The following is a 27,164-nucleotide window of genomic DNA, read 5'->3' on the forward strand; positions in this document are numbered from 1 at the left end:
AAAATGAAGTGGTGATCCTAACTGACCTAAGACAGGGAATTTTTACTAGGATTAAATGTCATGAATTGTGAAAAACTGAGTTTAAACGTATTTGGCTAAGGTGTATGTACACAAAAAAGGTTTGGTCTTCATGCATCTTTATATATGTAGCCCCTCTATACTCACCTGTTGTGTTTGGTACTGGACCCATAGACTGTATACTATAAAGAATAAATACAAACCACTCAACAGTCAATAGCTGAAAGCACTGAATCATTAACCCATATGACTCATTTCCTTAGAGGCATTCAAGGATGACTATGAACTGAGTTCACGTGACAGTCACATAGAAAAAGGTTGCGATGTCTCATGGTTGGAATTATAGAAGGGCTGACCAGAAAAGGAGTTGTTTAGAATTAATTCACTCTTTGAAGTCAATGGAGAAACAACTGTTATAGAGATGGACTCAGTGCGCTCCTGGCTCCTGGCCTACAACAACATAATAGCCAGGCTCAGGTTGGTTATATTTGGCTTAACTCAAGCAATGTTCTGAATAAACAAACGTATTTCACAATGAAAGGGAGCTAACACTGTTCCACAAGTAACAAACTCAGCTATACTAACGTTTCCACACTAACGTCAATGTTTTCTGAAAGTGCTTGAGAGAATCTTCATGTGAATTGATGAAGTCGTTAGAATTGTTAGAGAAAGTGACACTAGTGTTGAAGAGATGGTTGTGGATGCACCACAGTCCATAGTGAATGTTTGTCAACCAAGAGAACCAGACATACTTTATGTAAAGAAAGTGGATTTTGTGGCGTTCATTGCAACTGTGATAAACAGCACGGCTCAGGAATTCACAGCCAGTGGTGGAAAAGTACCCGATTGTCATACTTGAGTAAAAGTAAAGATACCTTAATAGAAAATGACTCAAGTAAAAGTGAAAATCACCCAGTAAAATACTATTTGAGTAAAAGTCTAAAAGTATTTGGTTTTAAATATAAAGTATTTTTACTTAAGTACTTTACACCACTGTTCACAGCTGAATAGTTGTAAGGGTTATAAACTACAGAAGATTTGCTGCCCTCCCAGGCTCCTGAGCCTGTGTAGGGATCAGACATAGATTATTGATTTTAACAGTAGAGGCAAGGAGCATGTTGAGTGACTATGTGGTAGTCAGTATGAGTTGAGTATTTTTATCCACATAATTTTAGTATTTTGGGATCTTTTATTTTCATTCTGCCGTAAAACACAACGAAGAAGAAGAAGTGGGCGCAGCCTTGTCTCGTGATCACAACTGTTCAATCGACTCTCGACTCATCCTGTCTGGCTCGGCGGGTACTGTGCTTTTGGGAAGATAGGGCGGCTGCTCGACTTCGCAGGAATTTACCTAATAAACTTTATTCATACAGGGATGTACATTGAGACCAACACACAGGTAATTTGTGTTATTTAGTCGAAATTCAGTTATGAGTGTTCACTCCTTCATTTATCTAACTTCAGTGGACCTGCTATCTCGCTTGCTAGCTCACTGACTCGCCGGGCACTTAATCAGAAAGCTAGCTAGCTAGATATACAGTACCCCATTCATAGACGCTAACATTCTTGGGCAAGCTTTAGAGTCTGTTCGGCTGCTACTGTAGCTATATGAGTTATTAAGTTAATGGATTTAGATCTGCATGGTACTTCTTTACAGTGGTTATTGGTGGGTTGATTTATGTTTGTCTTCTTGCATGGCGATGATAACTAGTTAGTTGTGTTACCACAGGTGTTACTCTTAACAATAGTCAGTTAGCTAGCAGTATTAGCTATACACTAACAGTATGGCTATGTAGCTAGTTTACACACATTATCATCCTTAGCTGAAGCGGGTGTTTGAACGCGGCTCGTGTATAACTACAACCAGTTAGCAAGTCGGACATTTCAGAGTTTCCTAGTTCCGACTAGCACTTGAACGCAGCATTAGCTATCTCAGCTGTCATCATAGGCCTAACGTTAGTGGTCACATGACATGGAGGAAAACATTCTGGTGAGGTTGTCATTTTCCTCCGGTCCATCCCTCCGCCAGTGGTAGCTACTTCTCTTACTGCTGTTAAGAGCAACAGTTTATCTTCGTTTGATGACGAAAACAGCAAAAGTGAGATATTACATTTATTGCAAGTACAAATTCCGTTGTTTTTATCAAACAGTACTTTTTGTCTAATTTGCATGTTCTGGACTTATGCAGTGATAAGTTCATCAGCTCAGTGGTAGAGGATGCTTGTTGTTGACATGACTTTAATAGGACATATGTTCTACTAAGTAGGCTAGTCTAAATCACTTGTTCTTGCCCTTGAACACCATTATTTGAAGAGAGAAATATACAAGATACAGAAATAACTATGTTGTACTGTATTTATACTCAACCAGATATAAGCTGGTGTTGGTTTGCATTCGTGGATCATGGTAGGTCGACTGCAGCAGTTGTACTCCTGGACCACTCCAAGTCAACAATTCGAGAGCTTGGGACTCTAAGGTTCTATCTACATTTTTGTCAAAATTGAGTTATTGACATGGACTTGTTCTGTTCAATGTTCTCTACCTTTTATAGTACTCTAAATACCCAAATTCATGTTGTTAAGTTTAAAAGAATACAACATAAAAATTGTTGACACCATTCAAACCAATGAGGGTTTGGATCTTTAAAGCCAGTCATCTCAGAATCATCTTTTTGCAGATAGAACCTTAGAACTAAGAAGTGTCAAAAAATCACAATAAATCGAATAAATTCTATTCTATCCCACTTTCTTCCCTTTCTGCTCGTAGGCTAACGTCTCTGCCTTCCTTCCTGTTTCTTTCCTGTTTGCTATGTTACAAAGTAGGGTGAGAGTGAGAAGAATCATGTGCCTCCTCTGAGGGTAAGCCTGTGAAACATGCAGTTCACAACACAATCACTACTGCTCTGGGCCGTTCTGCACTCAATGACTTCCTTAGGATTATGTTCTACCTAGTAAGCTAAAGGTGCAATTCGATCAAACCAGCATTGCTGTATATTTGCAGTAACTTTTTTCCCATGGTCAAATAAAATCACATAATGGTTTTGAGTACTGTAGTTTATAAACCAAGATGATGTGTAATATACTGTTGCTGTGACAGGCTCAATGAAGTTGAGCATAAGTGGTGAAGTTGTTTCACTGCCCTAGAAGATGGAACATCATTTAATGGAGACTAGTAAGAACAGTAGTTCCAATTCTGTTTATGGGGTTGGTTCACAAGAAAATGACTAAATGGGTATGATGGTAAGTGTCTGAAAGGAGAGACAGAGGAACTGAACGTTAAATAGCTGAAGTATCAGCTTCAAACGATCAACTCACAGCCCAGTTAAACTACTGAGGACAGGACTTATTTAGAACTACCACAGGTAAAATGTAGGTCAAAAGTAATGGTTTGAATATCAATTAAAGTGTAGCTCATTGAAATGTAAAGTAGGCAATGGCACTGTTTAGGCCTAGTTGTCATCACATGGTCAAGCAGAAGATCACCATGACGTGACCGCAATGTTCTGGTCTCACCAAGAGATCATTTGTCTTTCCAACAGGAGCAGTGACATGGCTGCTGATGACAAATCCTCCTCCTCGTCCTCTACACTGGATTGCAGTGTGGAGCCTCCCATCTCCCCTGGCAGCCCATCCCACCTGACACACTTCAAACCCCTGACTCCAGAGCTGGACGAGCCTCCGCTCCGATCAGCCTACAGCTCCTTCGTCAACCTGTTCCGCTTCAACAAAGGTCATTACCAAGATCATACACACACACACAAACACACACACATAGATTGTTTTGAGATTGTTGACTTGACAGTCATTTGAAATGTTCATCTTCTTGTAAGCCTATGCATTACGATGAAGAGACAAGACAAAATGATTGAGTCAGAGGGGAGCACATTCTCTATTAACCACAAGGACGTTTATTAATAGCTTAATGTTGTTTTGTCACACTGCTCTTATTATTTCTCATTCTGTGGAGTAACCTATAGCAGCCTATAATTTGCAGTACTGTACAGTCTAGGCAACTGTACTGTCCCCTAGGATGCAGGGAAAGGTACTTCTGTAGCCTTGACCACCAGCCTGGTTTACAGTCAGAATTGGTTTGAGGAAACAGAATGGAACGGAATGCAGCTCAGAGCAGAGCCCATGTCCTGTGAGGTAATGTGATAGAATGTTGGATAGGTGCCAGGAGGGGGCCTTTCAACCACATAGGCCATCATGTGTCGCCCTCTCTTCAGGCCCTGCCCTCACTGGCAGGCCCCTCACCAAGGCAACAGAGCTCTGCTCACATACCGGAGCCTGGAGCGTTTAAATATTCTGTCCTGCTTTATTTGAAGTGCAACTTATGAAGGCGTCATAAAGCATTCATATAGGCTTCATAAGCACTACATAGATGTTTCACGAATAATCTATAACCGTATATCATGCTCTATAAAGATTCATAAGGTGGCATAACTGTGTGACATTAGGGGTGGGCGATATGGAAAAAAATTCATACCACGATATTTTCCACTGTCCGGACGATAACGATATAATATCACGATATACTGTATAAAAATGTTTTAACATTTTATGAGCCCTTCAAAGTTAATAAATGACTAAATATTGCTTTTAACCTTAAAGAAAGGGGGCATTGCACATTTTTTAAATTATTATTTGTTTTACTTCTGTGGTAAACCTGTGCAAACATGAAACATAAACAAAGGTATATGAGTTAAATAAATATGCAGTAACATTTTATAAAAAAAATATTTAAAGTACTCAGGATGTAAACTTTTTCCTGCCAAATATAAGAAGTGCAGTCTTTTTTCATATAACACCAGTCATTATGAATTCAAGTTGTAAACCTTTTCAAATTAACTTCAAGCATTAACCAGACAGTCTGTATGTTTCTCAGTTAGCATATAACAATTCACTGCCTCCCTCTTCACAAGTTCCGTGCCAGGAACATCAGTCTATTGACAGTTTCTGGCTTCAAAGTTGCCCTGTGGCATGTGACCACATTGCCCCCAGTGCTAAATGCTCTCTCAGAGGGTGAACTTGTGGCAGGGATGCATAATTATTTATTTGTCAGACAACTCAATTGTGGGAAGTTCGATGCGTGAACTCGTCACCACTCCAAAGGATCAGCCTCACTGTCTGCTGCCATCAGTGTAGCTGTCCAGCTCTTGCTCGATGACCTGTCTCTGGGTTCTTAAGGCAGGTGCAATACTGGTTTTCTTAAAGAAGCTCCCAAGGCTCTTCTTGTACTTCATTGCTGATTGTGGAGCAGTGGCAGCTCCTTTCTCTATCTCACTCTGGTCCTCTTAAAAAGAGAAGTCTCCCACTGTTGTGTTCCCTACCAGGAGGGCTTCTGTCTCGGAGGCAGCTCTCACCTTCACCTCCACCAGCTTCTCAGTAGTCATGTAGGTGGTCTTGAACCTTGGGTCCAGAAAGATAGCCATGGTGAGCAGCTCATCTGTTTCAGGGTCGGTGTATTTGTCATTCAGGTAATTGAGGACCCTCATCTTAATCTCTCCGGTCAGTTTGGCTTTGCCCTCATTTGATTTCAGAACCTCCGTCTTGAACAAATGGAGGACCGGCTTCAGATAGGACACACTCACATATATGTCTCCTGACAAGGCATCTGTGAAATCCTGGAGGGGCTTAAGTGCTGCCATGATAGATTCAAAGATATCAATGTCTTGCCAGGAGGGTGCAAGGTGCCGTGTTTTTTTGCCTGCTGCCAGGACTTGTGTGATGGCCTTTTCCTGCTCCAGGACTCTTTCCATCATCTGCAGTCGAGATCCCCGCCTTGTCGGGGATTCTGTGATGAGCTTGTGGAGGGGCAGGCTTAGTTTATCCTGTGCACTTGTCAGGGCCTTCTGCTTCTTCCAACTATAGGAAAATGTGCTGACCACTTTCTTGCACACTCCTATGGCCCAGGAAATAAAAAGGTGAAAAATAATTACATATTAATCACAATTATTCAATAGAAATAACATAGCATCTACTGTAATTACAACAATTTACAGCATGGACAGTGATCTAAGGCACTGCACTAGAGATCCTGGTTCGAATCCAGGCTCTGTCGTAGCCGTCCGTGACCGGGAGACCCATGGGGCGGTGCACAATTGGCCCAGCGTCGTCCAGAGTAGGGGAGGGAATGGCCGGCAGGGATGTAGCTCAGTTGGTAGAGCATGGCGTTTGCAACGCCAGGGTTGTGGGTTCGATTCCCACGGGGGGCCAGTATGAAAAATAAAGTCGCTCTGGATAAGAGCATCTGCTAAATGTCTAAAATATAAATGTAAATTATTACAAATGTAATCCATCTATAGATTTACAAACAACTGTTGTGATTAAGAGAGCTATGTTGCTTTAGAAAACTGGATAATTTATTGAGTAGGCTATTTATTATTGAAAGAGAGAGGATAGATGCATATATTGAAACCATAGGCTAATGTATCAATTATAAATAAAAGCAATGTAATCCATGTAATGTTTGGATATTGCACACATTTACAAATTACAAATATTCTAGATTTGCATAGCTGTATATATCCGGCTTAACGTATAAGGATCAGGCAGTGTAGTCAGCTCTAACTTTAAACAGAGGAGATGAGGAATACAATAGTTATTCTGCATTTTATGTTGTTGTTGAAATTGCCTCCCTCAGCCCAGCTGCAATTATTTCTCCGGTGTGGTCGTCAGGGAAATAAAAGGTCTGAAGACATTTGCTTTGCAGCTTCCAGTTGTCGTCAATGTAATGAATCGTGAGGCTAATGTATGGCTCTGTGGGTCCGGCTTGACCATAAATCGGCAATGGTAGAGAAGAATCCAGCGTTACGGATTTCGTTGGCACCTCTGTCCCGACATTATGTGTAGAGTTCTGGCAGACATGTTTTACTGAAGTATTTACCGCTCGGGATCTCGTATCTTGGGTCTAGATCTCAAATCAACTTTCTGAAACCGTCTTTCTCCACAGTTTGAATTGGTTCCATGTCTTTCGCTATGTGAAACGTAAATGCACTCGTTATGACATTCCACTTCTTGCTCTTCTTGTCATAGGGAGTACCACTAACGAATGATGCCTTGAGTGACAGCTGAGTGCGGGTCTGGCTTGAAGATGTCTTGTGACTTGCTCCGCTGCTCCGGGGGTTTGTTGCACGCATTCTGGTAGATTCTTCATATTCGCGCACATGCAGGGTTTTCAGGTGGTGAAAAAAAATGCTGGTGTTTCCACCTTTGGCACAATGCGTCTCCACAACCTACACAGTACTGTTTGCCTTTGGCTAGCACAATGCGTCTCCACAACTTACACAGTACTGTTTGCCTTTGGCTAGCACAATGCGTCTCCACAACCTACACAGTACTGTTTGCCTTTGGCTAGCACAATGCGTCTCCACAACTTACACAGTACTGTTTGCCTTTGGCTAGCACAATGCGTCTCCACAACTTACACAGTACTGTTTGCCTTTGGCTAGCACAATGCGTCGACACAATTTACACAGTACTGTTTGCCTTTGGCTAGCACAATGCGTCGACACAATTTACACAGTACTGTTTGCCTTTAGCTGGCACAATGCGTCGACACAATTTACACAGTACTGTTTGCCTTTGGCTAGCACAATGCGTCGACACAATTTACACAGTACTGTTTGCCTTTGGCTAGCACAATGCGTCGACACAATTTACACAGTACTGTTTGCCTTTAGCTGGCACAATGCGTCGACACAATTTACACAGTACTGTTTGCCTTTGGCTAGCACAATGCGTCGACACAATTTACACAGTACTGTTTGCCTTTGGCTAGCACAATGCGTCGACACAATTTACACAGTACTGTTTGCCTTTGGCTAGCACAATGCGTCGACACAATTTACACAGTACTGTTTGCCTTTGGCTAGCACAATGCGTCGACACAATTTACACACAGTACTGTTTGCCTTTGGCTAGCACAATGCGTCGACACAATTTACACAGTACTGTTTGCCTTTGGCTAGCACAATGCGTCGACACAATTTACACAGTACTGTTTGCCTTTGGCTAGCACAATGCGTCGACACAATTTACACAGTACTGTTTGCCTTTGGCTAGCACAATGCGTCGACCACAACCTACACAGTACTGTTTGCCTTTGGCTAGCACAATGCGTCTCCACAACTTACACAGTACTGTTTGCCTTTGGCTAGCACAATGCGTCTCCACAACTTACACAGTACTGTTTGCCTTTGGCTAGCACAATGCGTCTCCACAACTTACACAGTACTGTTTGCCTTTGGCTAGCACAATGCGTCTCCACAACTTACACAGTACTGTTTGCCTTTGGCTAGCACAATGCGTCTCCACAACTTACACAGTACTGTTTGCCTTTGGCTAGCACAATGCGTCTCCACAATTTACACAGTACTGTTTGCCTTTGGCTAGCACAATGCGTCGACACAATTTACACAGTACTGTTTGCCTTTGGCTAGCACAATGCGTCGACACAATTTACACAGTACTGTTTGCCTTTGGCTAGCACAATGCGTCGACACAATTTACACAGTACTGTTTGCCTTTGGCTAGCACAATGCGTCGACACAATTTACACAGTACTGTTTGCCTTTGGCTAGCACAATGCGTCGACACAATTTACACAGTACTGTTTGCCTTTGGCTAGCACAATGCGTCGACACAATTTACACAGTACTGTTTGCCTTTGGCTAGCACAATGCGTCGACACAATTTACACAGTACTGTTTGCCTTTGGCTAGCACAATGCGTCGACACAATTTACACAGTACTGTTTGCCTTTGGCTAGCACAATGCGTCGACACAATTTACACAGTACTGTTTGCCTTTGGCTAGCACAATGCGTCGACACAATTTACACAGTACTGTTTGCCTTTGGCTAGCACAATGCGTCGACACAATTTACACAGTACTGTTTGCCTTTGGCTAGCACAATGCGTCGACACAATTTACACAGTACTGTTTGCCTTTGGCTAGCACAATGCGTCGACACAATTTACACAGTACTGTTTGCCTTTGGCTAGCACAATGCGTCGACACAATTTACACAGTACTGTTTGCCTTTGGCTAGCACAATGCGTCGACACAACTTACACAGTACTGTTTGTTGGTCGAGGTCGGATATCTTAAAGCCAAACCAGTTCCAAACGACAGAGCAGGCCCCCTTTTTTCGGACCAATTCTTCGTCATCCTGCAAATCAACCTCAATAGCATTATTTTCTGACACTTTTACCTACGAAAGGGGTTTACTTCACTAAATGTTTGCTTACTCTGCAGTTGCGCATGCTTGTTTGTTGACTTTGATTGGCAGGCAGATTGCGTGTAACGTCCATGCTTCTAGTTTTTTTCTTTGCTAAAAAAGACTATGTTTCTAGTAAAATTAAACAATTTGAACTAGCCCACTAGGCTGTATCACTCGACTGAAATTTTGAACAAAACAAAAACGCTTTATTTAATTTAATTATCATGATATGCACGATATGGCAAAATCCATATCATGGCACAACGTCATACAGGTATTCCAGTATACCGCCCACCCCTATGTGACATAACCTTCAATTTATTTGTTCACCTTTGTTAATCTTTTATAGAGCATGAAATACAGTTATAGATGATTTGTGACCCATTTATGCAGTGGTTATAAAGCCTATATGAATGCTTTATGAAGCCTTCATAAGATGCACTTAAAATAATGCGGGACCAAATATTCTATGCACAGTATTCACATTCTTTAAATTCCTCTGTTATTATAAGATGGCGATTCAATTCTGATTGGATTAGTAGAGAGAGCAATGTATACAGTAGCCATGGTTTGCTCCTCTTATTAGACACAACATACTTCATCTCTTATTTAAAGTTACATTTGTGTTGGTAAAATAGGAGTACTGATTTGACACACCAATGGTTGTTTGTGGGTAGGAATGTACTACAGAGGTATAAAGCGTTGTCATGTTTGTAGTATGACATGTTTATAAAGATTCCAAATGTCATACTACAGTATACAGCTTTGTCTTCATGGGTAGGTGTGATGATGTTTATTGACCTTAAATGATATGTTCTGATTGGTCTGTGTGTACAGAGGAGGGGCGGCCACCCCCAGTGACAGAGAAACCTGATGTGACATCATCCACTAGGGAGCGTAGGAACTGGACCAGCCCAGCACACTCCACCCACGGCTCTGGGACCCATAGGAAACAACACCCCAACCTGCTCCGTAGAACATCCACCACCTCAGGTAACACACAGACACATTCCTACTCATACTAAGGCCACAGGAGGGACATATACAGTGTATGTCCAATGCTGCAGTTGTTTCACAGTTGTAAGCCAACCTATCCTCTTCCAACAGTGATTCTTTAAAACGTTTACATTTTGAGTGATTGCATTATCTCTGACCTGACAATGATGGTGAAAGTATCAGTTTCACCCTTAACAAATTGATGTGACTAGTCGTGATTTCACCTAAGAGGTGACCCCTAATCAAGTGTAGAGGAGAGACTTGCCAGATGCATTGAGGAGAGGATGGACTGTGTGTTTGGACTATTTCTTATATTACCCCACAGTTGTATTGTATAGCTGTGAGGGATATACATTCTTGACATTGACATTCGTTTTAACATAGAGAGGCGCGAAGTAGAATGGATGTACAATGTGAGTAACCTGACATCCATTCAAAACGCTGATGTATGTCTTTTCTTTTTGCAGTGGACTGGCCATTATGGCCGGGTGAGGGTGAGGGCCTTCTATACTGTGTTTGCTAAGATCTCTAAAATGGTTTTGTGCTTGACTTTAACAACCTGGTTTCAGAGTGGGCGGCTAACCCAAGCACCTGAGTGGTTTTGGTGTGTGTGGTTGATTTAGCTATCTTTTGGCATGTATCGATTAAGGGCCTTCTCGTGTTTTGTTGCCAACACTGATATTTGGAAAGTTGTGTGTGTTTGCATAATGATTATAAGAACTAACATCATACTACCTTTTTGGTTTCTTACTCAATTGCATTATCTGTATAATTCTATTCATGTGAACCATAATTGTTCACTAGAGTCTAGTTTATGGTAACTGGTTTACCGGTAAGCTTCTGTTGTGCTATTGTGCCGTCCTTTTTAAACTAACCTGCCATTATCAAAAGCAAATCCTTGTAGACATTTATTGTACATTTTCATGCCCATATTGGGCTAATTGCCTACAGTCTCTTAGGAGAGGTCCCTCCTTTACCTTTCTGCATTGTATTTGCATGAAAAGGGAGCTTTTGCATGCCATGAATGGTTAGGTGAAGTGTGTTTTATGAAGTGGATACTGAATGTTTGCACCATGTTTGCTCCTAGAGGGTCGTAGGAAATCAGAAACCCCCCTGGTCACTCACGACCCCCGTACGGCTGTTCAGCTCCGCACTGCTCTGAAAAGACTCAAGGAGATCATGGAGGGAAAGAGCCAGGTATCTATCACGCCAATTAGCCCATCACGCCAATTAGCCCATCACACCAATTAGCCCATCATGCCAATTAGCCCATCACACCATTACACAGTTGCTGTTGTTTATTGTACCTCACAACACACTGCTGTTGTTTTACTCACCATTACTCTACTGCAGTTTGTTTTTATATGGAGTAATAAAGCCTAGCTAACCATCACAGTCACACACAGGCAACTGTTCCAAATATAGGACAACATGTTAAGACCCCTCTCATTCTTTAAAAGGAGGCGGTTATTGTTTCATCTGACCATTTGATTTCAGTGAAACATAATTTCCATACACTTTAATAAGACGTCCTCAGCATGAGTTAACACAACAGTTGTTAATAGAAGAGTGGAATAAAGAAGGCCACATTACAAACAGACTCTCTGGGATTGCTTGCAGGACAGCGACCTGAAGCAATACTGGATGCCAGACAGTCAGTGTAAGGAGTGCTACGACTGCAACGAGAAGTTCACCACCTTCCGCCGCCGCCACCACTGCCGGCTCTGCGGACAGATCTTCTGCAGCCGCTGTTGCAACCAGGAAATCCCTGGCAAGTTCATGGGCTACACGGGTGAGTGCTTTGGAGGGGGGAGGCTCACAGGAGTGGGTAGGTGGGGGCCATGCCCACTCCCTGCCTGCATCATTATCATAATCCCTAGAGACCTCCTGAGGAGAGGGGAGACAGCCTCTAAAGTTGTTCACAAATCAGGGTCACAGTGTGTTAGAGAGGCCACAGGCCCTACTAGTTTAAACTGCATTGTATGCATTGTTGTACCTATAACTTAGATCTCTTGCATGAAAGCTCTAGGAGATCTACCGCTGGAGTTATATGTACAGAGGCCTATGGGTACTCAAAGCATGGTGTGTGTGTTTTTTCTGCTGTGGTTGTGTGTGTTAGCGAAGTTGGATTTTGGGTAAGTTGACTGGTTGACCAGTAGTGTTTGAGCACCCCTTTGAAATAGCCCAAACATTGCTGTGATGTGAGAATCTGAGACCAATGAGACATGTTTAACCTTTGATGATGCTGAGATGTGACCTAACCATGCCATGGAGTGACCACGCCACAGTAACCACAATACTGCCTCCATCCTAGCTCATAGCAGGACCCGCTCTTCCTCTCACTGACTCCTCCCCTCTCTCTGTCTCTTTCATTTCCTCCATTGTCACCTACCTCTCTCTCTCTCTCTCTCTCTCTCTCTCTCTCTCTCTCTCACTCTCTATCCCTCCATTGTTACTGTGGGTAGGAGACCTGCGGGCTTGCACCTACTGCCGTAAGGTTGCTCTGAGCTACGCCCACTCTGCAGACTCTTGCTCCATAGGGGAGGACCTGTCTGCTCCGTCTGACTCCTCCATCAGCTCTGTCTGCGTCCTGGAACCCAGCGAGCCTCGTACCCCGGTCGGAGGACGCAAGTCCAGCCGCAACATCTTCCTAGAGGAGGACCTGACCTGGCAGAGGTGAACTAAGAGAGGAGACAGAGAGAAGAGGAACCATAGAGAGAAATCAAGATTTAAATAATATATTTATCTCTTTGAGGAACTATGCATGCCCCACAGAATTAAATAGAACAATATATAATACATTTTAGTGTATCTCTACGGCATGCACACCTCCCTCGCATGGACCTGTAGTCATTCGTCCCATTCCGCTCCTACAAAAGATGCATGCATTCTAGTCATCTATTCGTTCCCCTACCTCACCTTTTTCCTCAGTGTTTTGTTTCTCTCTGTGTATGTCCTCCATGTTTCTCTCTGTGTATATCCTCCATGTTTCTCTCTGTGTATGTCCTCCATGTTTCTCTCTGTGTATGTCCTCCATGTTTCTCTCTGTGTATGTCCTCCATGTTTCTCTCTGTGTATGTCCTCCATGTTTCTCTCTGTGTATATCCTCCATGTTTCTCTCTGTGTATGTCCTCCATGTTTCTCTCTGTGTATGTCCTCCATGTTTCTCTCTGTGTATGTCCTCCATGTTTCTCTCTGTGTAGCCCTACTCTCATCTTTGTCTTTTCCTCCAAATGCAGAGTTGAAGAGAGAGGAGAGAGACACACTAAGCGCTCTTCATCCCCCATGTCCTGTCCTCTCCCTCCCTGCCCACTCCATCCTTCTCCTGTCCCCTCCGCCTGTCTTCCTTTTCTTCCCCTGTATACTGGGTGGGTTCTTTCTCCCTGCTTGGTCCTACTTTCATTGGATCTCTTTTATTAAAAACCATTTCTCAGCAATTTTTCTGATCCATTTTCTGATCACAAATTGTCAATGCAGAAAACAAGCAAATTATGAAAAGAAAATATTTGGGGTTATTGTGTTTTTCAAAGACAGACCTTGTTTGATTTTGTCAGAGAACGCATGCTATTATGTAATTGATTACCACTAATAACATTCCATCCCATTAAACAATGTGACTCGCTTTGATCCAATCATCAGTGTGCTACTCTTGCTCCTAACGACATGTCTCAAATAAAATATCTTTCCCCTTCTCTCCTGGCGTAGAAAAACTCCCATTGGGATGAGAAAGAAGTGAGTCCTGCTGTTGTTTTTATGACCATTCAAACTTCTCTGACAGCTTGTAACAGTTTTGGCTTTCTTTTACTTTTGAGTTGAGCTTTACCCTTCTAGCCCTACCATATTGACACTACTGCATACGTCTACCTTAACAAGTTACGGTAGTATCACATGGACAACAAAGTCAAATGATTTTGTTCAGGAATGAATTTGTTTGTGTGTGTGTCAGTTTGATTCACCAGGAGTCTCAGAACAGTGGGATGAATTCTAGACTGGCTGGCCTACAAGAGGATGGAGGCAAGTCCCCAATAAAGAACCGGTGAGTGTCTGCTTTTGGCCCATCATTTTATACAACCCTTTTACAACTAGTTTTTTTCCCAACTCAGTTTAGGGCTTGTATTTTAGTGCCGTATTCACTGATGGTGCACCCTACAGAGAGAGATGTACGCTATATATACAAAAGTATGTGGACACCCCTTCAAATTAGTGCATTCGGCTATTTCAGCCACACCCGTTGCTGACAGGTGTATTAAATTGAGCACACAGCCATACAATCTCCATAGACAAACATTGGCAGTAGAATGGCCTTACTGAAGAGCTCAGTGACTTTCAACGTGGCACTGTCATAGGATGGCACCTTTCCAACAAGTCAGTTCGTCAAATTTCTGCCATGCTAAAGCTGCCCCGGTCAACTGTAAGTGCTGTTATTGTAAAGTGGAAATGTCTAAGAGCAACAACGGCTCAGCCGTGAAGTTGTAGGCCACACAAGCTCACAGAACGGGACCGCCGAGTGCTGAAGCGCGTAGCATGAAAAAAGTGTCTGTCCTCGGTTGCAACACACACTACCGAGTTCCAAACTGCCTCTGGAAGCAACGTCAGCACAATAACTGTTTGTCGGGAGCTTCATGAAATGAGTTTCCATGGCCGAGCAGCCGCACACAAGCCTAAGATCACCATGCGCAATGCCAAGCGTCGGCTGGAGTGGTGTAAAGCTCGCTGCCATTGGACTCTGGAGCAGTGGAAACACAATCTCTGGTGTGATGAATCACGCTTCACCATCTGGCAGTCCGACGAACAAATCTGGGTTTGGCGGATGCCAAGAGAACGCTACCTGCCCCAATGCATAGTGCCAACTGTAAAGTTTGCTGGAGGAGGAATAATGGTCTGGGGATGTTTTTCATGGTTCGGGCTAGGCCCCTTAGTTCCAGTGAAGGGAAATCTTAATGCTACAGCATACAATGACATTCTAGACGATTCTGTGCTTCCAACTTTGTGGCAACAGTTGGGGGAAGGCCCTTTCCTCTTTTCAGCATGACAATGTCCCTGTGCACAAAGCGAGGTCCATACAGAAAAGGTTTGTCGAGATCGGTGTGGAAGAACTTGACTGGCCTGCACAGAGCCCTGACCTCAACCCCATCAAACACCTTTAGGATAAATTGGATCGCCGACTGCGAGCCAGGCCTAATTGCCCAACATCAGTGCCCGACCTCACTAAAGCTCTTGTGGCCGAATGGAGGCAAGTCCCCGCAGAAATGTTCCAACAGAAGAGTGGAGGCTGTTCTAGCAGCAAAGGGGGATCAAATCCATATTAATGCCCATGATTTTGGGCACACACACACACACACACACACACACACACACTGGTGAATAAGGTGCAGAATGAAAAAATAATTCCATCCATTGAGTAACGGTCCTGTAATGCCAGCCCTGTCCTATCTAGGTCAGCCAGTGTGACCAACCTGTCCCTGGACCGTTCTGGCTCCTCCATGGTGCCCTCCTATAACAGCTCAATGAGCCCCCAGACCAGTATGGCCATGCCCAAACCTGACCACAGCGAAGCGGAGAGGAAGGTACTGCTGGTAAGGATGCTATCTATTTCTTTACTTTCCTCTTTCCCCTTCTATCTCTCTCTGTATCCCTTTCTCTCACTCTCTCCCTCTTTCCATTTCATCCTTTTGCTCTCCCTCTATTCTCTTTCTCTCCCTCTTTCTAGCCCTGTCTGTATATTTGTTCACTCCAATTTACACTCCATTGTTGACAAAGCATACAATAAAAACGTATTTTTGACTGACTGACTGTCATGACATGTAGGACTCGTCCCAGCTCAAAGACCTGTGGAAGAAGATTTGTAACAACAGTACTGGCATGGAGTTCCAGGACCATCGCTACTGGCTCCGTACATACCCCAACTGCATTGTGGGGAAGGAGCTGGTCAACTGGCTGCTGAGGAGTGGAACCATCTCCACCAGGTATAGACATACTGTATCATGGCTACCTGACTGATGTCTGAGTAACCATCCTATTGTATAAAGCAGCGATTACATGAGTTAGTAAATGTTTTTTCTCTCTCGCGCTCTCTCTCTCTCGCTCTTCCATCTTTCTCACTTCTCTACTGTCTCCCCGTCTCTCTCTCTCTCTCTCTCTCTCTCGCTCTTCCATCTTTCTCACTTCTCTACTCTGTCTCCCCGTCTCTCTCTCTCTCTCTCTCTCTCTCTCTCTCTCTCTCTCTCTCTCTCTCTCTCTCTCTCTCTCTCTCTCTCTCTCTCTCTCTCAATTCAATTCAATTCAATAGACTTTATTGACATGGCAAGTAAAATTACTTACATTGTCAAAGTATACATATAACAAAAATGGTGGGACCAACAGCAATAATAATAGTAGTAGTGGAAATGGGATTACCATTAACAGCAACTACAACAACAATATTAATGAGAATAACAATACATTAAAGCAATAGTAGTCAACCAATCTCAACATGACTGAGAAGACACATTACATGCTATGAAAGCCAAAACAAAACAGGAAATATTATTGACATTACATTACACTTTTCACTGGCTGTCCCTCAGGTTGTGGCAGGAGGACACATATTTGGCTGCCAAAATTGCACATTTTGGCTTTTCACCCAATAAATATTTGATTTTTTCTTCCTCTTTTATAGTTTCAAATTCTTTGTACTGAATGATACTTTTGGGAAAGAAAGATTCTCTTAGGTCTGAGTATTTGTCACAGTGTAATAGGAAATGCAGCTCTGTCTCTACCTCTCCCCGGGGGCAGAGTGAGCACAGCCTGTCCTCTCTGGGCAGCCAGGTTTGCCTGTGACGACCGGTCTCTATAGCCAGACTGTGCTCACTGAGTCTGTACCTAGTCAGTGTTTTTCTCAGTTTTCTATCAGTCACAGTGGTCAGATAGTCTGCCACCATGTACTGTCTGTTTAGAGCCAAATAGCATTGAAGTTTACTTTGATTTTTTGTGGTGTCTTTCCAATAGGTGATATATTTTTCTTTTTGCTTTGTGATGATTTGGTTGGGCCAGATTTTCTGAGTGCTGTCCTGAGGCTCTATGAGGTTGGTTTTGGTTAGTGAACTGAGCCTCAGAACCAGCTGGCTGAGGGGACTCTTCTCTTGTTTCATCTCTTGACATAGTAGTGTGATGGAATGTTTTGGGGTCACTTGTTTTTAGATGGTTGTAAAATTGTATGGCTCTTTTTTCTATTCGAATAAGGAGGGGATATTGGCCCAATTCTGCTCTACATGTGTTATTTTGAGTTTTTCTTTGCACTTGCAATACAGTCTTGCAAAACTCTGCATGCAGTATTTCGATTGGATGTTTGTCCCATTTGGTAAATTCAGTATTAGAGAGCGGACCCCATACTTCGCTGCCATATAGAGCAATTGGTTCTATAACTGATTGGACATTTTTGAGCCAGATTCTAATTGGAATTTCGATTTTAATATTCATTTTAATGGCATAGAATGCTCTTCTTGCTTTGTGTCTCAGCTCATTCACAGCCATGTGAAAGCTACCTGTGTTGCTGATATTTAGTCCTAGGTATGTGTAATTTTTGGTGTGTTCTAATAGAACTGTGTCCAAATATAATTTATATTTGTCATCCTGATTTCCTGACCTTTTTTGGAATATCATTATATATTTTTTTTTTAGATTAACGGTCAGGGCCCAGGTCTGACAGAATCTGTGCAGATGATCTAGATGCTGCTGTAACCCCTCCTTAGTGGGAGACATTAGCACCAGGTCATCTGCGTACAGCAGACACTTGATTTCAGTGTTGTGTAGGGTGAGACCAGGTGCTGCCGATTCTTCTAATGTTTTTGCCAATTCGTTAATGTAGATGTTAAATAGTGTTGGACTTATTGGGCAGCCCTGTTTCACTCCACGTCCCTGAGAGAAGAAGTCTGTTTGCTTGTTGCCGATTTTAATCGCACATTTGTTTTTAGTGTACATTGATTTAATAACATCATATGTTTTCCCTCCAATACCACTTTCTATTAGTTTGTAAAAAGACCTTTGTGCCAAATTGAATCAAATGCTTTCTTGAAGTCTACAAAACACGAGTAGATTTTGCCTTTGTTTTGATTTACTTGTTTGTCAATTAGAGTCTGGAGGGTGTAAATGTGGTCTGTTGTACGATAATTTTTTACAAATCCAATCTGGCTTCTGCTTAGGACGTTGTGTTCATCAAGGAAATTATGTAGTCTGCTGTTTATGATACTGCAGAGAATTTTCCCCAAGTTGCTGTTAACGCAAATTCCTCTGTAATTATTTGGGTCAAATTTGTCTCCATTTTTATAAATTGGTGTGATCAATCCTTGGTTCCAAATATCGGGGAAAATACCTGCAGTTAGGATAATGTTGAAGAGTTTGAGTATAGCCAATTTGAATTTGTGGTCTGTATATTTTATCATTTCATTTAAAATACCATCAGCACCACAGGCCTTTTTGGGTTGGAGAGTGCAAAGTTTTTCCAATAATTCTGGTTCTGTAATTGGGGTATCCACAGGATTCTGCTAGTCTTTGACTGCTGATTCAAGGATTTGTCATTTTTCTTGTATATCTTGTTGTTCTGGGCTCTTTGTTATATTGCTGTAGAGGTTTGCAAAGTGATTTCTCCACATATCCCCATTTTGGATAGCCAATTCCTCATTATGAGGTTTGTTTAATTTATTCCAATTCTCCCAGAAGTGGTTTGATTCTATGGATTCCTCAATCACATCTAGCTGATTTCTAATGTGCTGTTCCTTTTTTGTTCTTAGGGTGTGTTTGTATTGCTTCAGTGTTTCCCCATATTGAAGGCGTATATTTTTGTTGTCTGGGTCTCTGTGTTTTTGATTAGATATATTTCTCAATGACTTTCTTAGATTTTTGCAATCATTATCAAACCATTTTTCATGATCTATTATTTTTGGTTTGCTCTTATGTTTCTTAAGATTAGCCAAGGAGGCTAATTTGTCAAATATAATGTTTATGTTCCAAACGGACAAATTTATACCTTCATTGGTGTAGGAGAATGTTAATGCTAAAAAGTTGTCCAGGAGAGATTGTATTTTTTTTTTGTAGATTTCTGTACTGTTTGCACTCCATCTATAGGTCTGTTTAGTACCATGTAATTTATTGGGCTGTGATGCTTCATGGTTGGGTTCTGCTCTTTTCAGATACACTGTGATTTTACTGTGGTCAGAGAGAGGTGTTAGTGGGCTGACTGTGAAGGCTCTGAGAGACTCTGTGTTAAGGTCTGTGATGAAGTAGTCTACAGTACTGCTGCCAAGGGATGAGCTGTAGGTGTACCTACCAAAAGAGTCCCCTCTTAACCTACCATTGACTATGTACAGACCCAGTGTTCGACAGAGCTTCAGGAGCTGTACTCCATTTTTGTTTTTCACTTTGGCATGTTAGCTCAGTTGGTAGAGCATGGCGTTTGCAATGCCAGGGTTGTGGGTTCGATAAAATAATGTATGCGCTAACTGTAAGTCGCTCTGGATGAAAGCGTCTGCTAAATGACTAAAATGTAAATGTCATAGTTGTTTCTAGGGGGGTATGTGGGGAGGGAAAGGTTGTTGCTTCCCGGTAGGTGTTTGTCCCCATGACTGTTAATAGTGTCTAGTTCTTCTGCTGTTCTAGCATTCAGGTCTCCACAGACCAGCACATTGCCTTGGGCCTGAAAGTGACTAATCTCCCCCTCTAGAATGGAGAAACTCTCTTCATTGAAGTAGGGTGACTCTGAGGGGGAATGTATGTGGCACAGAGGAAGACGTTGTTATCTGTTAAGATAGCCTCCTTGTTGATTTTTAGCCAGATAAAGAATTCTCCTGTTTTGATCAATTCGATTGAATTAGTTAGTACAGATTTATACCATATTAGCATTCCCCCTGAGTCTCTGCCCTGTGTGATTCCTTTTAATTTGGTGGATGGTACGATTATCTCCCTATAACCTAGTGGACAGCCAGTGGAAACATCACCTATGCACCATGTTTCCTGTAGTACTACAATATCAACATCATCAATTTCTTTAAGGAAGTCTGGGTTTCTGCTCTTTAGCCCAAAAGCAGAGGACTTCAAGCCTTGTAAATTCCAACATGCAACGTAAAAAGACTTCATAACTGTTTTTTCTTTACATTCAAAATGAGATAAACACTCACAATCCAACAAGAACTATTAAAATAGGATTTTTCAATTAAGGTAAACTCTTATTATGCAAATGTGATTTGTTTATCATTTAAGATAGTATTTGTGTCATGCCACTTGGGTGGATGTAGTGTGAGGATGGTGGAGTTCTTGTGTTCATCTTACCATGACCCTCGGCCTATCACATGTGAGCATAGTAGATTCAGCATTTGTTTGATGTCACTCATTTCGTTGGTGGGAGCTGGACCAGTTGCTCCTCTCACAGCTTGTGCATAGCTCTGTCTGCCAGGCTGTGGCTCCCTCCAGGTGTGGGTCTGTGGTGGGGGGAGGGGGGGTGTTAGGCCTCGTCTGGGTGGGTCTGAAGCTGGGCTGGGGTGGTCTGTGCTGCGCTGGATGTGGTGGGCATTGAGGTTGGTGGTGCTGTGGCCGTGGCTGGGGGTCCAGGGTACTGGTCCGGGGGTGTTGTCTCGGTGATCTCGGGGGGGTGGAGATTGCTCCGCTGTTCCTGGGTGGAGAGGTCGGGATGCGGTTTAAAGCGACGTCCTTGAGAGTCTTAGCAAGGATGGGGACTGTCTCCCTGTACAGGTGAACATGGTCATAGAGACAGTCCAGATCGAGGGTGGGATGTTGGACCAGGTGTACATTGGGTCGCAGGGCACAGTCCTGGGAGAGGCTGGCGTTTAATCTTTGGATTGTGGCAGGGTGGAAGTCCTTCCTCTGTAGAAGGGTTGACACCATGATCCTTGAGTTGGGGAAGATTGCGGAGGCCTTCTCAATCACTCCCCGTAGTGAAGTCGCCACCCTCTCCTGCTGAGCACGCAGGTCGTTGCTTCCGGTGTGTATGATTATGTGGCTTGGTGACCCAAGGTGGGCCTTATCAAGCAGCGCCATGGCAATCTGCGTTGTTGGGCACCACACCTTTCTCGTTTTGTGTCTAGGGAAAAGTTTCTTCTCCTGAACAAACTTCCCATTTGAGTCCATCAACAGGACAATCTCAGCCAGTGTTTCTTCTGGACTGGAGGGGGTAGAGTTGGGGCTGGTGGGTGTTGGAGCTGGGGTGTGGCTGGTCTGTGCCGGTGCCGCTGTCAGTGTGAGGCTGTTCTGGGGGCTGGGGGGGAGGCATGCAGCCGGCAGGGCTGGGGAGGCCTGGCTGGTGGGCTCCTCTGCTGTGTGATGGCAGGTTATAGAGTGGTGATCTAGCTGCTCCTGCAGTCTGTCCTCTGTTCTCTTTCTCTCCTGCAGCTCCTCTCTTAGTGTGGTCAGCTTGTTATTACTGCTCTGCCTATCTTTTTGGAGCTCTCTCACCTCCTTTGTTAGATCAGCCAGCTCTCTCTTGAGTCCGTCTCTCTCTTGCTGAACTTCTTTCAGCTGTGTTGCAAGGCTGCTGTCCTGCTCTGTCCGCACCTTGGTTAGGAGCTCCTCTAAGGTGTGGATGTCTGGTTGCTGTTTGCTCACACTCTCCCTGAGCAGGACTACCTCTCCCTCCAGTGTAGTGAACTGATCCCTCATGGCAGCCATGGTGGTGAGGAGGGCCTGAGCCTGCTCTGCACTGAGGGGGTCGCTCTCCTCCTGTGGCGTGTCCTCCACTATGGTGGGAAGAGAGGTGCTGGATGTGCCTTTTTGGGTGAGGATAGTGGGGGTGAGGGTGGTGCTGGTGGAGTTTGTCTTGTGGGAGGGCATGTCACTGGTGGTGTCCTTCTCTCTCTCTGCTCTCTCCTTAATGGTCTGAAAGTCTGTTTCAAACAGCCTAAGGTTACCTTGCACCATGACAGTCCCAGTCTTGTAGAGGTTGATTGTTGTCAGGGTCATCTGTCTCTTTCACTTTCAGCTTCCACCCATTACAGATTCCCTCTTTCTTTACGGATGGGTATTGAGAGCAGACTGTTGAGCGCCATGCATTTGGCTGGTCAGTGAGAAAGATTAGATTACTCACATCACCGTTTTTATAGAGGTCTGTGAAAAGGGTTTCTGGCCTCCCCTTTAGTAGATTCTGTTTAAAAGCTTTCCTCGTTGTGTCATTTTTGGCCTCTGGAGGGTAGAGAACGGACTCAGCGCTGAGGGGGAGTGGGGACATGGTGCCTGTGGGCTCTGCTACTACTGCTGCTGCTGCTCTGTTCTGCTGCACCGTTGCTATGGCAACCAGTTTTGTTTGTCTGCTGCTGTTGCTAGCTAGCTCCTGTTTAGCTCAAAAACCAGCAAAAAGAGTGAAAGATCTTCACACACAAAAACAGAAGATATGTTTAAAGTTGGAGTCCGTGCTTCTTTTTGATATACTCACTCAGTTTGGTCGTTTGATGTAGTTGTATTAACTCCCCTTGCTAGGCTGGCTTGTTAGCCTGCTGGCTAGGTTTTTGTTGTGTAGCTAGCTAGTGAGAGTCAAAACTTCTTAATTTGAGGCGCAAAGTTACTTTTTTTTCTATTCTGATTTAATAGAGTTGTTGTTCATCACTTCTTGCCTTGAATTCTTTTTAGATTCCAGTGTTTATCTCATTCTAAAAACAAAAGAACTGAAATAAATCAGGAGCTCATGTTGAGCATGACCTTTCTCTCTCTCTCTCACACACTCACACTCACACACACACACACACACACTCACTCACTCACTCACTCACACTCTTGCAGGGCCCAGGCGATAGCCATTGGTCAGGCTGTGGTAGACGGTCGTTGGCTGGACTGTGTCACTCACCACGACCAGCTGTTCAGGGATGAGTACGCTCTCTATCGCCCCCTCCAGGTGAGATACTGTTTTGCGGGAATAAGGGGAAGCACCTGCCTGCTTCTCTGTGTAGCCACTTGGTTTATTAGATGTAGCCACTCCTCCAACAGCTTTATGCAGTACGCACTTGGTTGATGCCACTGCAGCCGACGGGCGCTAAAAGCTCACCACACTTCAATTAAGATAGTGGTGGTGGTGATGATGTTCTCTTGTCTTCTCATCAGAGCACAGAGTTCTCTGAGACCCCGTCTCCTGACAGTGACAGTGTCAACTCTCTTGAGGGACACTCCGAACCCTCCTGGTTCAAAGACATCAAGTTTGACGACAGTGACACAGACCAGGTGGCTGACGAGAATGACTACGTCACGCCCAGTACGTATCCTAGCATGCCTTGTGACTCTGGCCCTCAGGCTAAACTTTACAACAACCAACATCATGTCTATGTCTGCTTTCTTCTTAAAGGTCCAATGAAGCCATTTTTATCTCAATATCAAATCATTTCTGGGTAACAATGAAGTACCTTACTGTGATTGTTTTCAATTAAGATGTTCAAAAAGCAAGAATTTTGTTAGGACTGTCTGGGAGTGGTTTGAGTGAGGAGGGGAAAACTGAACTAGCTGTTATTTGCAGAGAGGTTTGGAACTCTTTCTTATTGGTCTATTAACCAATTTATCGCCTGGTGATGTCTGCAGGCAGGCAAAAAACGTAATCCCATCAAAACAGGCTGAAGTTTCAGGCAGTCTTTTCAAACAGCTCTTACACTAAAACGACGTTATCATAATTATCACAAATTCACAGTATTATTCCAACCTCATAGTGTGGAAGTATATATAAAACACAGGAAAATCACATTTTTGACTGCACTAGGCCTTTAATATTGAGAGTAAACAATAGGTAGTTGAGTCTTTCTGTAATGTCTCTGACATTTCTCTTAGTATTTCTCTTACTACTGAGCTCGTGAACTTTAGAACTAGTGTGTACTCCCCATCCATGCTGCTATGCATCAAGAAGACAAATTACATGTTTTTAACGTGACTAATAAATATCAAACAATTAATTAATCAATCAATCAATCAATGCACCCCCCTCCCCCTCGTTAGACTCATCCAGCCCCAGTAAGAGGACATCAGTCAGTAGTTTCCAGTCAGCGGTGGACAGTGACTCTGCTGCCTCCATCAACCTCAATATGGAGCAGGACAACGTCAACTTCCACATCAAGAAACAGTCCAAGTACCCCTATGTACCCCCGCACCCCACGGAGCAGAAAGGTACAGAGCCACTTACACACACACTGTCCCACCCCCATCGCTTCCACCTAAACAGGAACAGCCAGTCCTATCCCCCTTCACTAGAATGATTGGTTGCTATTGTCTTGCTGAAAGCAAACGCCTTTACATAGACTTTTATTTGATCGATTCACCTTAATCTGCAATAGCATAGCATACAAAGAGGAACTTAACCTATCTGTTTGCTCAGCCAGTTCCCATAACAGGTATACGTTTATGGAAGGTGGAGTTGTGGGTTGATGCATTTCTCCTCTTTCTCTCTCCTATATCAGAGTACCTGGTCTCAGAGGACAGAGGACAGAATATCTCCATCAGTGACGCTTTCATCAAAGGTAGGAACTCCCCACTTCCTAGTTAAGTCTGGCTTCGTTATGGATGTTTTTTTGCAGTTGGTACACTTTTGAACTCTTTAGCAGCTGTGTATTCTTTCTATTGAACAAGCAGTTGGTACTGGACATAATGTACTGTAGCTGTAAACCAAGCTATCATTCTCTCTCTCTCTCTCTCTCTCTCTCTCTCTCTCTCTCTCTCTCTCTCTGTGTCTCTCTCTGTGTGTGCTGTAGAGTCCCTGTTTAACCGTCGTGTGGAAGAGAAGGCTAAGGAGATGCTGTTCACTCCTCTGGGCTGGCACCACAGCTCCCTGGACCAGCTCAGGGAGGAGAATGGAGAGAAGGAGGCAATGGAGAGGCTACTGTGAGTACAGTCGGATAACTTAGAGGTTTGAAAGTTGCTCAAATGTTTTTGTCAACCCTTTTTTTTGTTCATTAAATAGGTATGTGGACTACAGGAAATGCTAGACACTAGTAAAAAGTGGGAGGTTTGGAAAGTAAAGACTAGTCTCTAGCCTACTGAATTGAAGTGGAACTGGAATTGAAGTGGAACATATTTATGAGTCATTCTTTAGATGAAGCAGAGCTCTCTCAGTATGAATTAGAGTGTACTACTGTGTTATGTAAAATGTTTTGCTGGTGAATTTGCATGTTATGCTGACCAAAAACAGCTGTTTTCTCTTGCAAAGAAAATGGTTAACTTCTCTCACTTCCCTCTCCACAGCTCTGCCAACCACAGCCACATGATGGCGCTGCTGCAGCAGCTGCTGTACAGCGAGTCCCTGTCCCTCTCCTGGCGTGACATCATCGTTCCCGTGGTGAGGCAGGTGGTGCAGACGGTACGGCCGGACGTTCGCAGCTGTGATGATGACATGGACATCAGACAACTGGTTCACATCAAGAAGGTACCTCACTGACAGCGCTCTATTCTAATCTGGGTGATTACCTCGACTTTCCTCGAAAGTCTCCATATTGACGTCAATGAACGATTTACACAAAGTCTGAGTTGCCTGCACTTCTCTCAACTCTGAATCAGGTCTTTGTCATTTGGCTTTACGTAGACTGCACATACTGTAGGAGTAGACTGATGACTGATTTAAGGTGACCAAAATGTCGGTCGTTTAACCTTCATTCTTTTTATGTTTGTGTTTTTGTAGATTCCTGGAGGGAAGAAATTTGACTCTGCTGTAGTGAATGGCTTTGTCTGTACAAAGAACATTGCCCACAAAAAGGTAGGTTCCCTCTCCCCTGTAACAACAACCACCATCTCTCCCTGTAAACACAGTCAGGATGACACATAAAGTACCATTTTATCTTGTCTTATTTTAGATGAACTCGTACATCAAGAACCCCAAGATCCTGCTTCTGAAGTGTTCTATAGAGTATCTCTACAGAGAGGAGACCAAGTTCACCTGCATTGACCCCATCGTGCTTCAGGTCAGCCAGTTAGACACTGAGTCAGTGGTTTGTGGGTTAGCTGTCATCTTGGTTTAAAACATTAATGATTTATGTAGCTAGAATAACAAGGTGCAAGTGTGATTTCAAATAACTTTTATAATCAAGGGCTAAGCATTAGCACAAGCAAATGTAGAGAAAATATTTCAGTAATTCCACATTTGCTAGCACCCATCCACAATTTCTAGAAATGAAGAAAAAGAAACGTCATCTTTGTATGTGTCTTTGTTCCCCAGGAGCATGAGTTTCTGAAGAACTATGTTCAGCGTATAGCGGACGTGCGTCCCAACCTGGTGCTGGTGGAGAGGACCGTGTCCCGTATCGCTCAGGACATGCTGCTGGAGCACGGTATCGCACTGGTCATCAACGTCAAACCGGTCAGTACCTCTCTGTACTACTAGTTAAATAATTAACTGGTGTTATCAATGTCAAACCAGTCGGTACTTCCCTGCCCTCTCTCTAGCTCCCTGTACTAGCTAGCCTTGGTTGTGTTTCCATACCCACCTTTATCAAGCGTAAGAACATCTTACTTGTCTAGCTGTTGTTAGATTATTTTATTACTCTTTTTGTATTATGTTTTGCAAATAGATTGTGGTTCTATCAATGTAATTGTTTGCATAATTTCCAATCCCCCATATATATTTTCTATAAATATATTATTTTAAATATATATACAGTGGGGAAAAAAAGTATTTAGTCAGCCACCAATTGTGCAAGTTCTCCCACTTAAAAAGATGAGAGAGGCCTGTAATTTTCATCATAGGTACACGTCAACTATGACAGACAAATTGAGAATTTTTTTCTCCAGAAAATCACATTGTAGGATTTTTAATGAATTTATTTGCAAATTATGGTGGAAAATAAGTATTTGGTCACCTACAAACAAGCAAGATTTCTGGCTCTCACAGACCTGTAACTTCTTCTTTAAGAGGCTCCTCTGTCCTCCACTCGTTACCTGTATTAATGGCACCTGTTTGAACTTGTTATCAGTATAAAAGATACCTG

The 27,164-nt window shown here is 43.2% G+C and overlaps 1 protein-coding gene across 10 annotated transcripts in view; it reads left to right on the forward strand.

Annotated features, from left to right (window-relative positions):
- The first annotated feature begins 349 nt into the window (after positions 1-349).
- LOC121554984 (1-phosphatidylinositol 3-phosphate 5-kinase-like) overlaps positions 350-27,164 on the forward strand; it is a 41,225-nt gene continuing 14,410 nt past the window's right edge. The window contains exons 1-21 of one of the 10 annotated variants that reach the window (XM_045212104.1): positions 1,316-1,417; positions 2,838-2,876; positions 3,557-3,747; positions 10,078-10,233; positions 10,704-10,730; positions 11,324-11,433; positions 11,857-12,028; positions 12,702-12,912; positions 13,942-13,968; positions 14,183-14,272; positions 15,659-15,812; positions 16,045-16,202; positions 22,996-23,107; positions 23,314-23,461; positions 24,190-24,357; positions 24,648-24,707; positions 24,939-25,068; positions 25,429-25,609; positions 25,862-25,936; positions 26,034-26,141; positions 26,396-26,536. In XM_045212104.1, coding sequence (XP_045068039.1) covers positions 3,567-3,747; positions 10,078-10,233; positions 10,704-10,730; positions 11,324-11,433; positions 11,857-12,028; positions 12,702-12,912; positions 13,942-13,968; positions 14,183-14,272; positions 15,659-15,812; positions 16,045-16,202; positions 22,996-23,107; positions 23,314-23,461; positions 24,190-24,357; positions 24,648-24,707; positions 24,939-25,068; positions 25,429-25,609; positions 25,862-25,936; positions 26,034-26,141; positions 26,396-26,536 — 2,409 coding nt within the window. In that variant the 5' untranslated portion in view covers positions 1,316-1,417; positions 2,838-2,876; positions 3,557-3,566. Of the gene's footprint in view, positions 496-1,315; positions 1,418-2,837; positions 2,877-3,556; positions 3,748-10,077; positions 10,234-10,703; positions 10,731-11,323; positions 11,434-11,856; positions 12,029-12,701; positions 12,913-13,941; positions 13,969-14,182; positions 14,273-15,658; positions 15,813-16,044; positions 16,203-22,995; positions 23,108-23,313; positions 23,462-24,189; positions 24,358-24,647; positions 24,708-24,938; positions 25,069-25,428; positions 25,610-25,861; positions 25,937-26,033; positions 26,142-26,395; positions 26,537-27,164 lie in introns of those variants that run through there. The other 9 variants (XM_045212097.1, XM_045212098.1, XM_045212101.1 and 6 more) reach the window with 9 other exon arrangements.

Source organism: Coregonus clupeaformis, chromosome 40, assembly GCF_020615455.1.
Source record: "Coregonus clupeaformis isolate EN_2021a chromosome 40, ASM2061545v1, whole genome shotgun sequence".
NCBI lineage: Eukaryota > Metazoa > Chordata > Actinopteri > Salmoniformes > Salmonidae > Coregonus > Coregonus clupeaformis.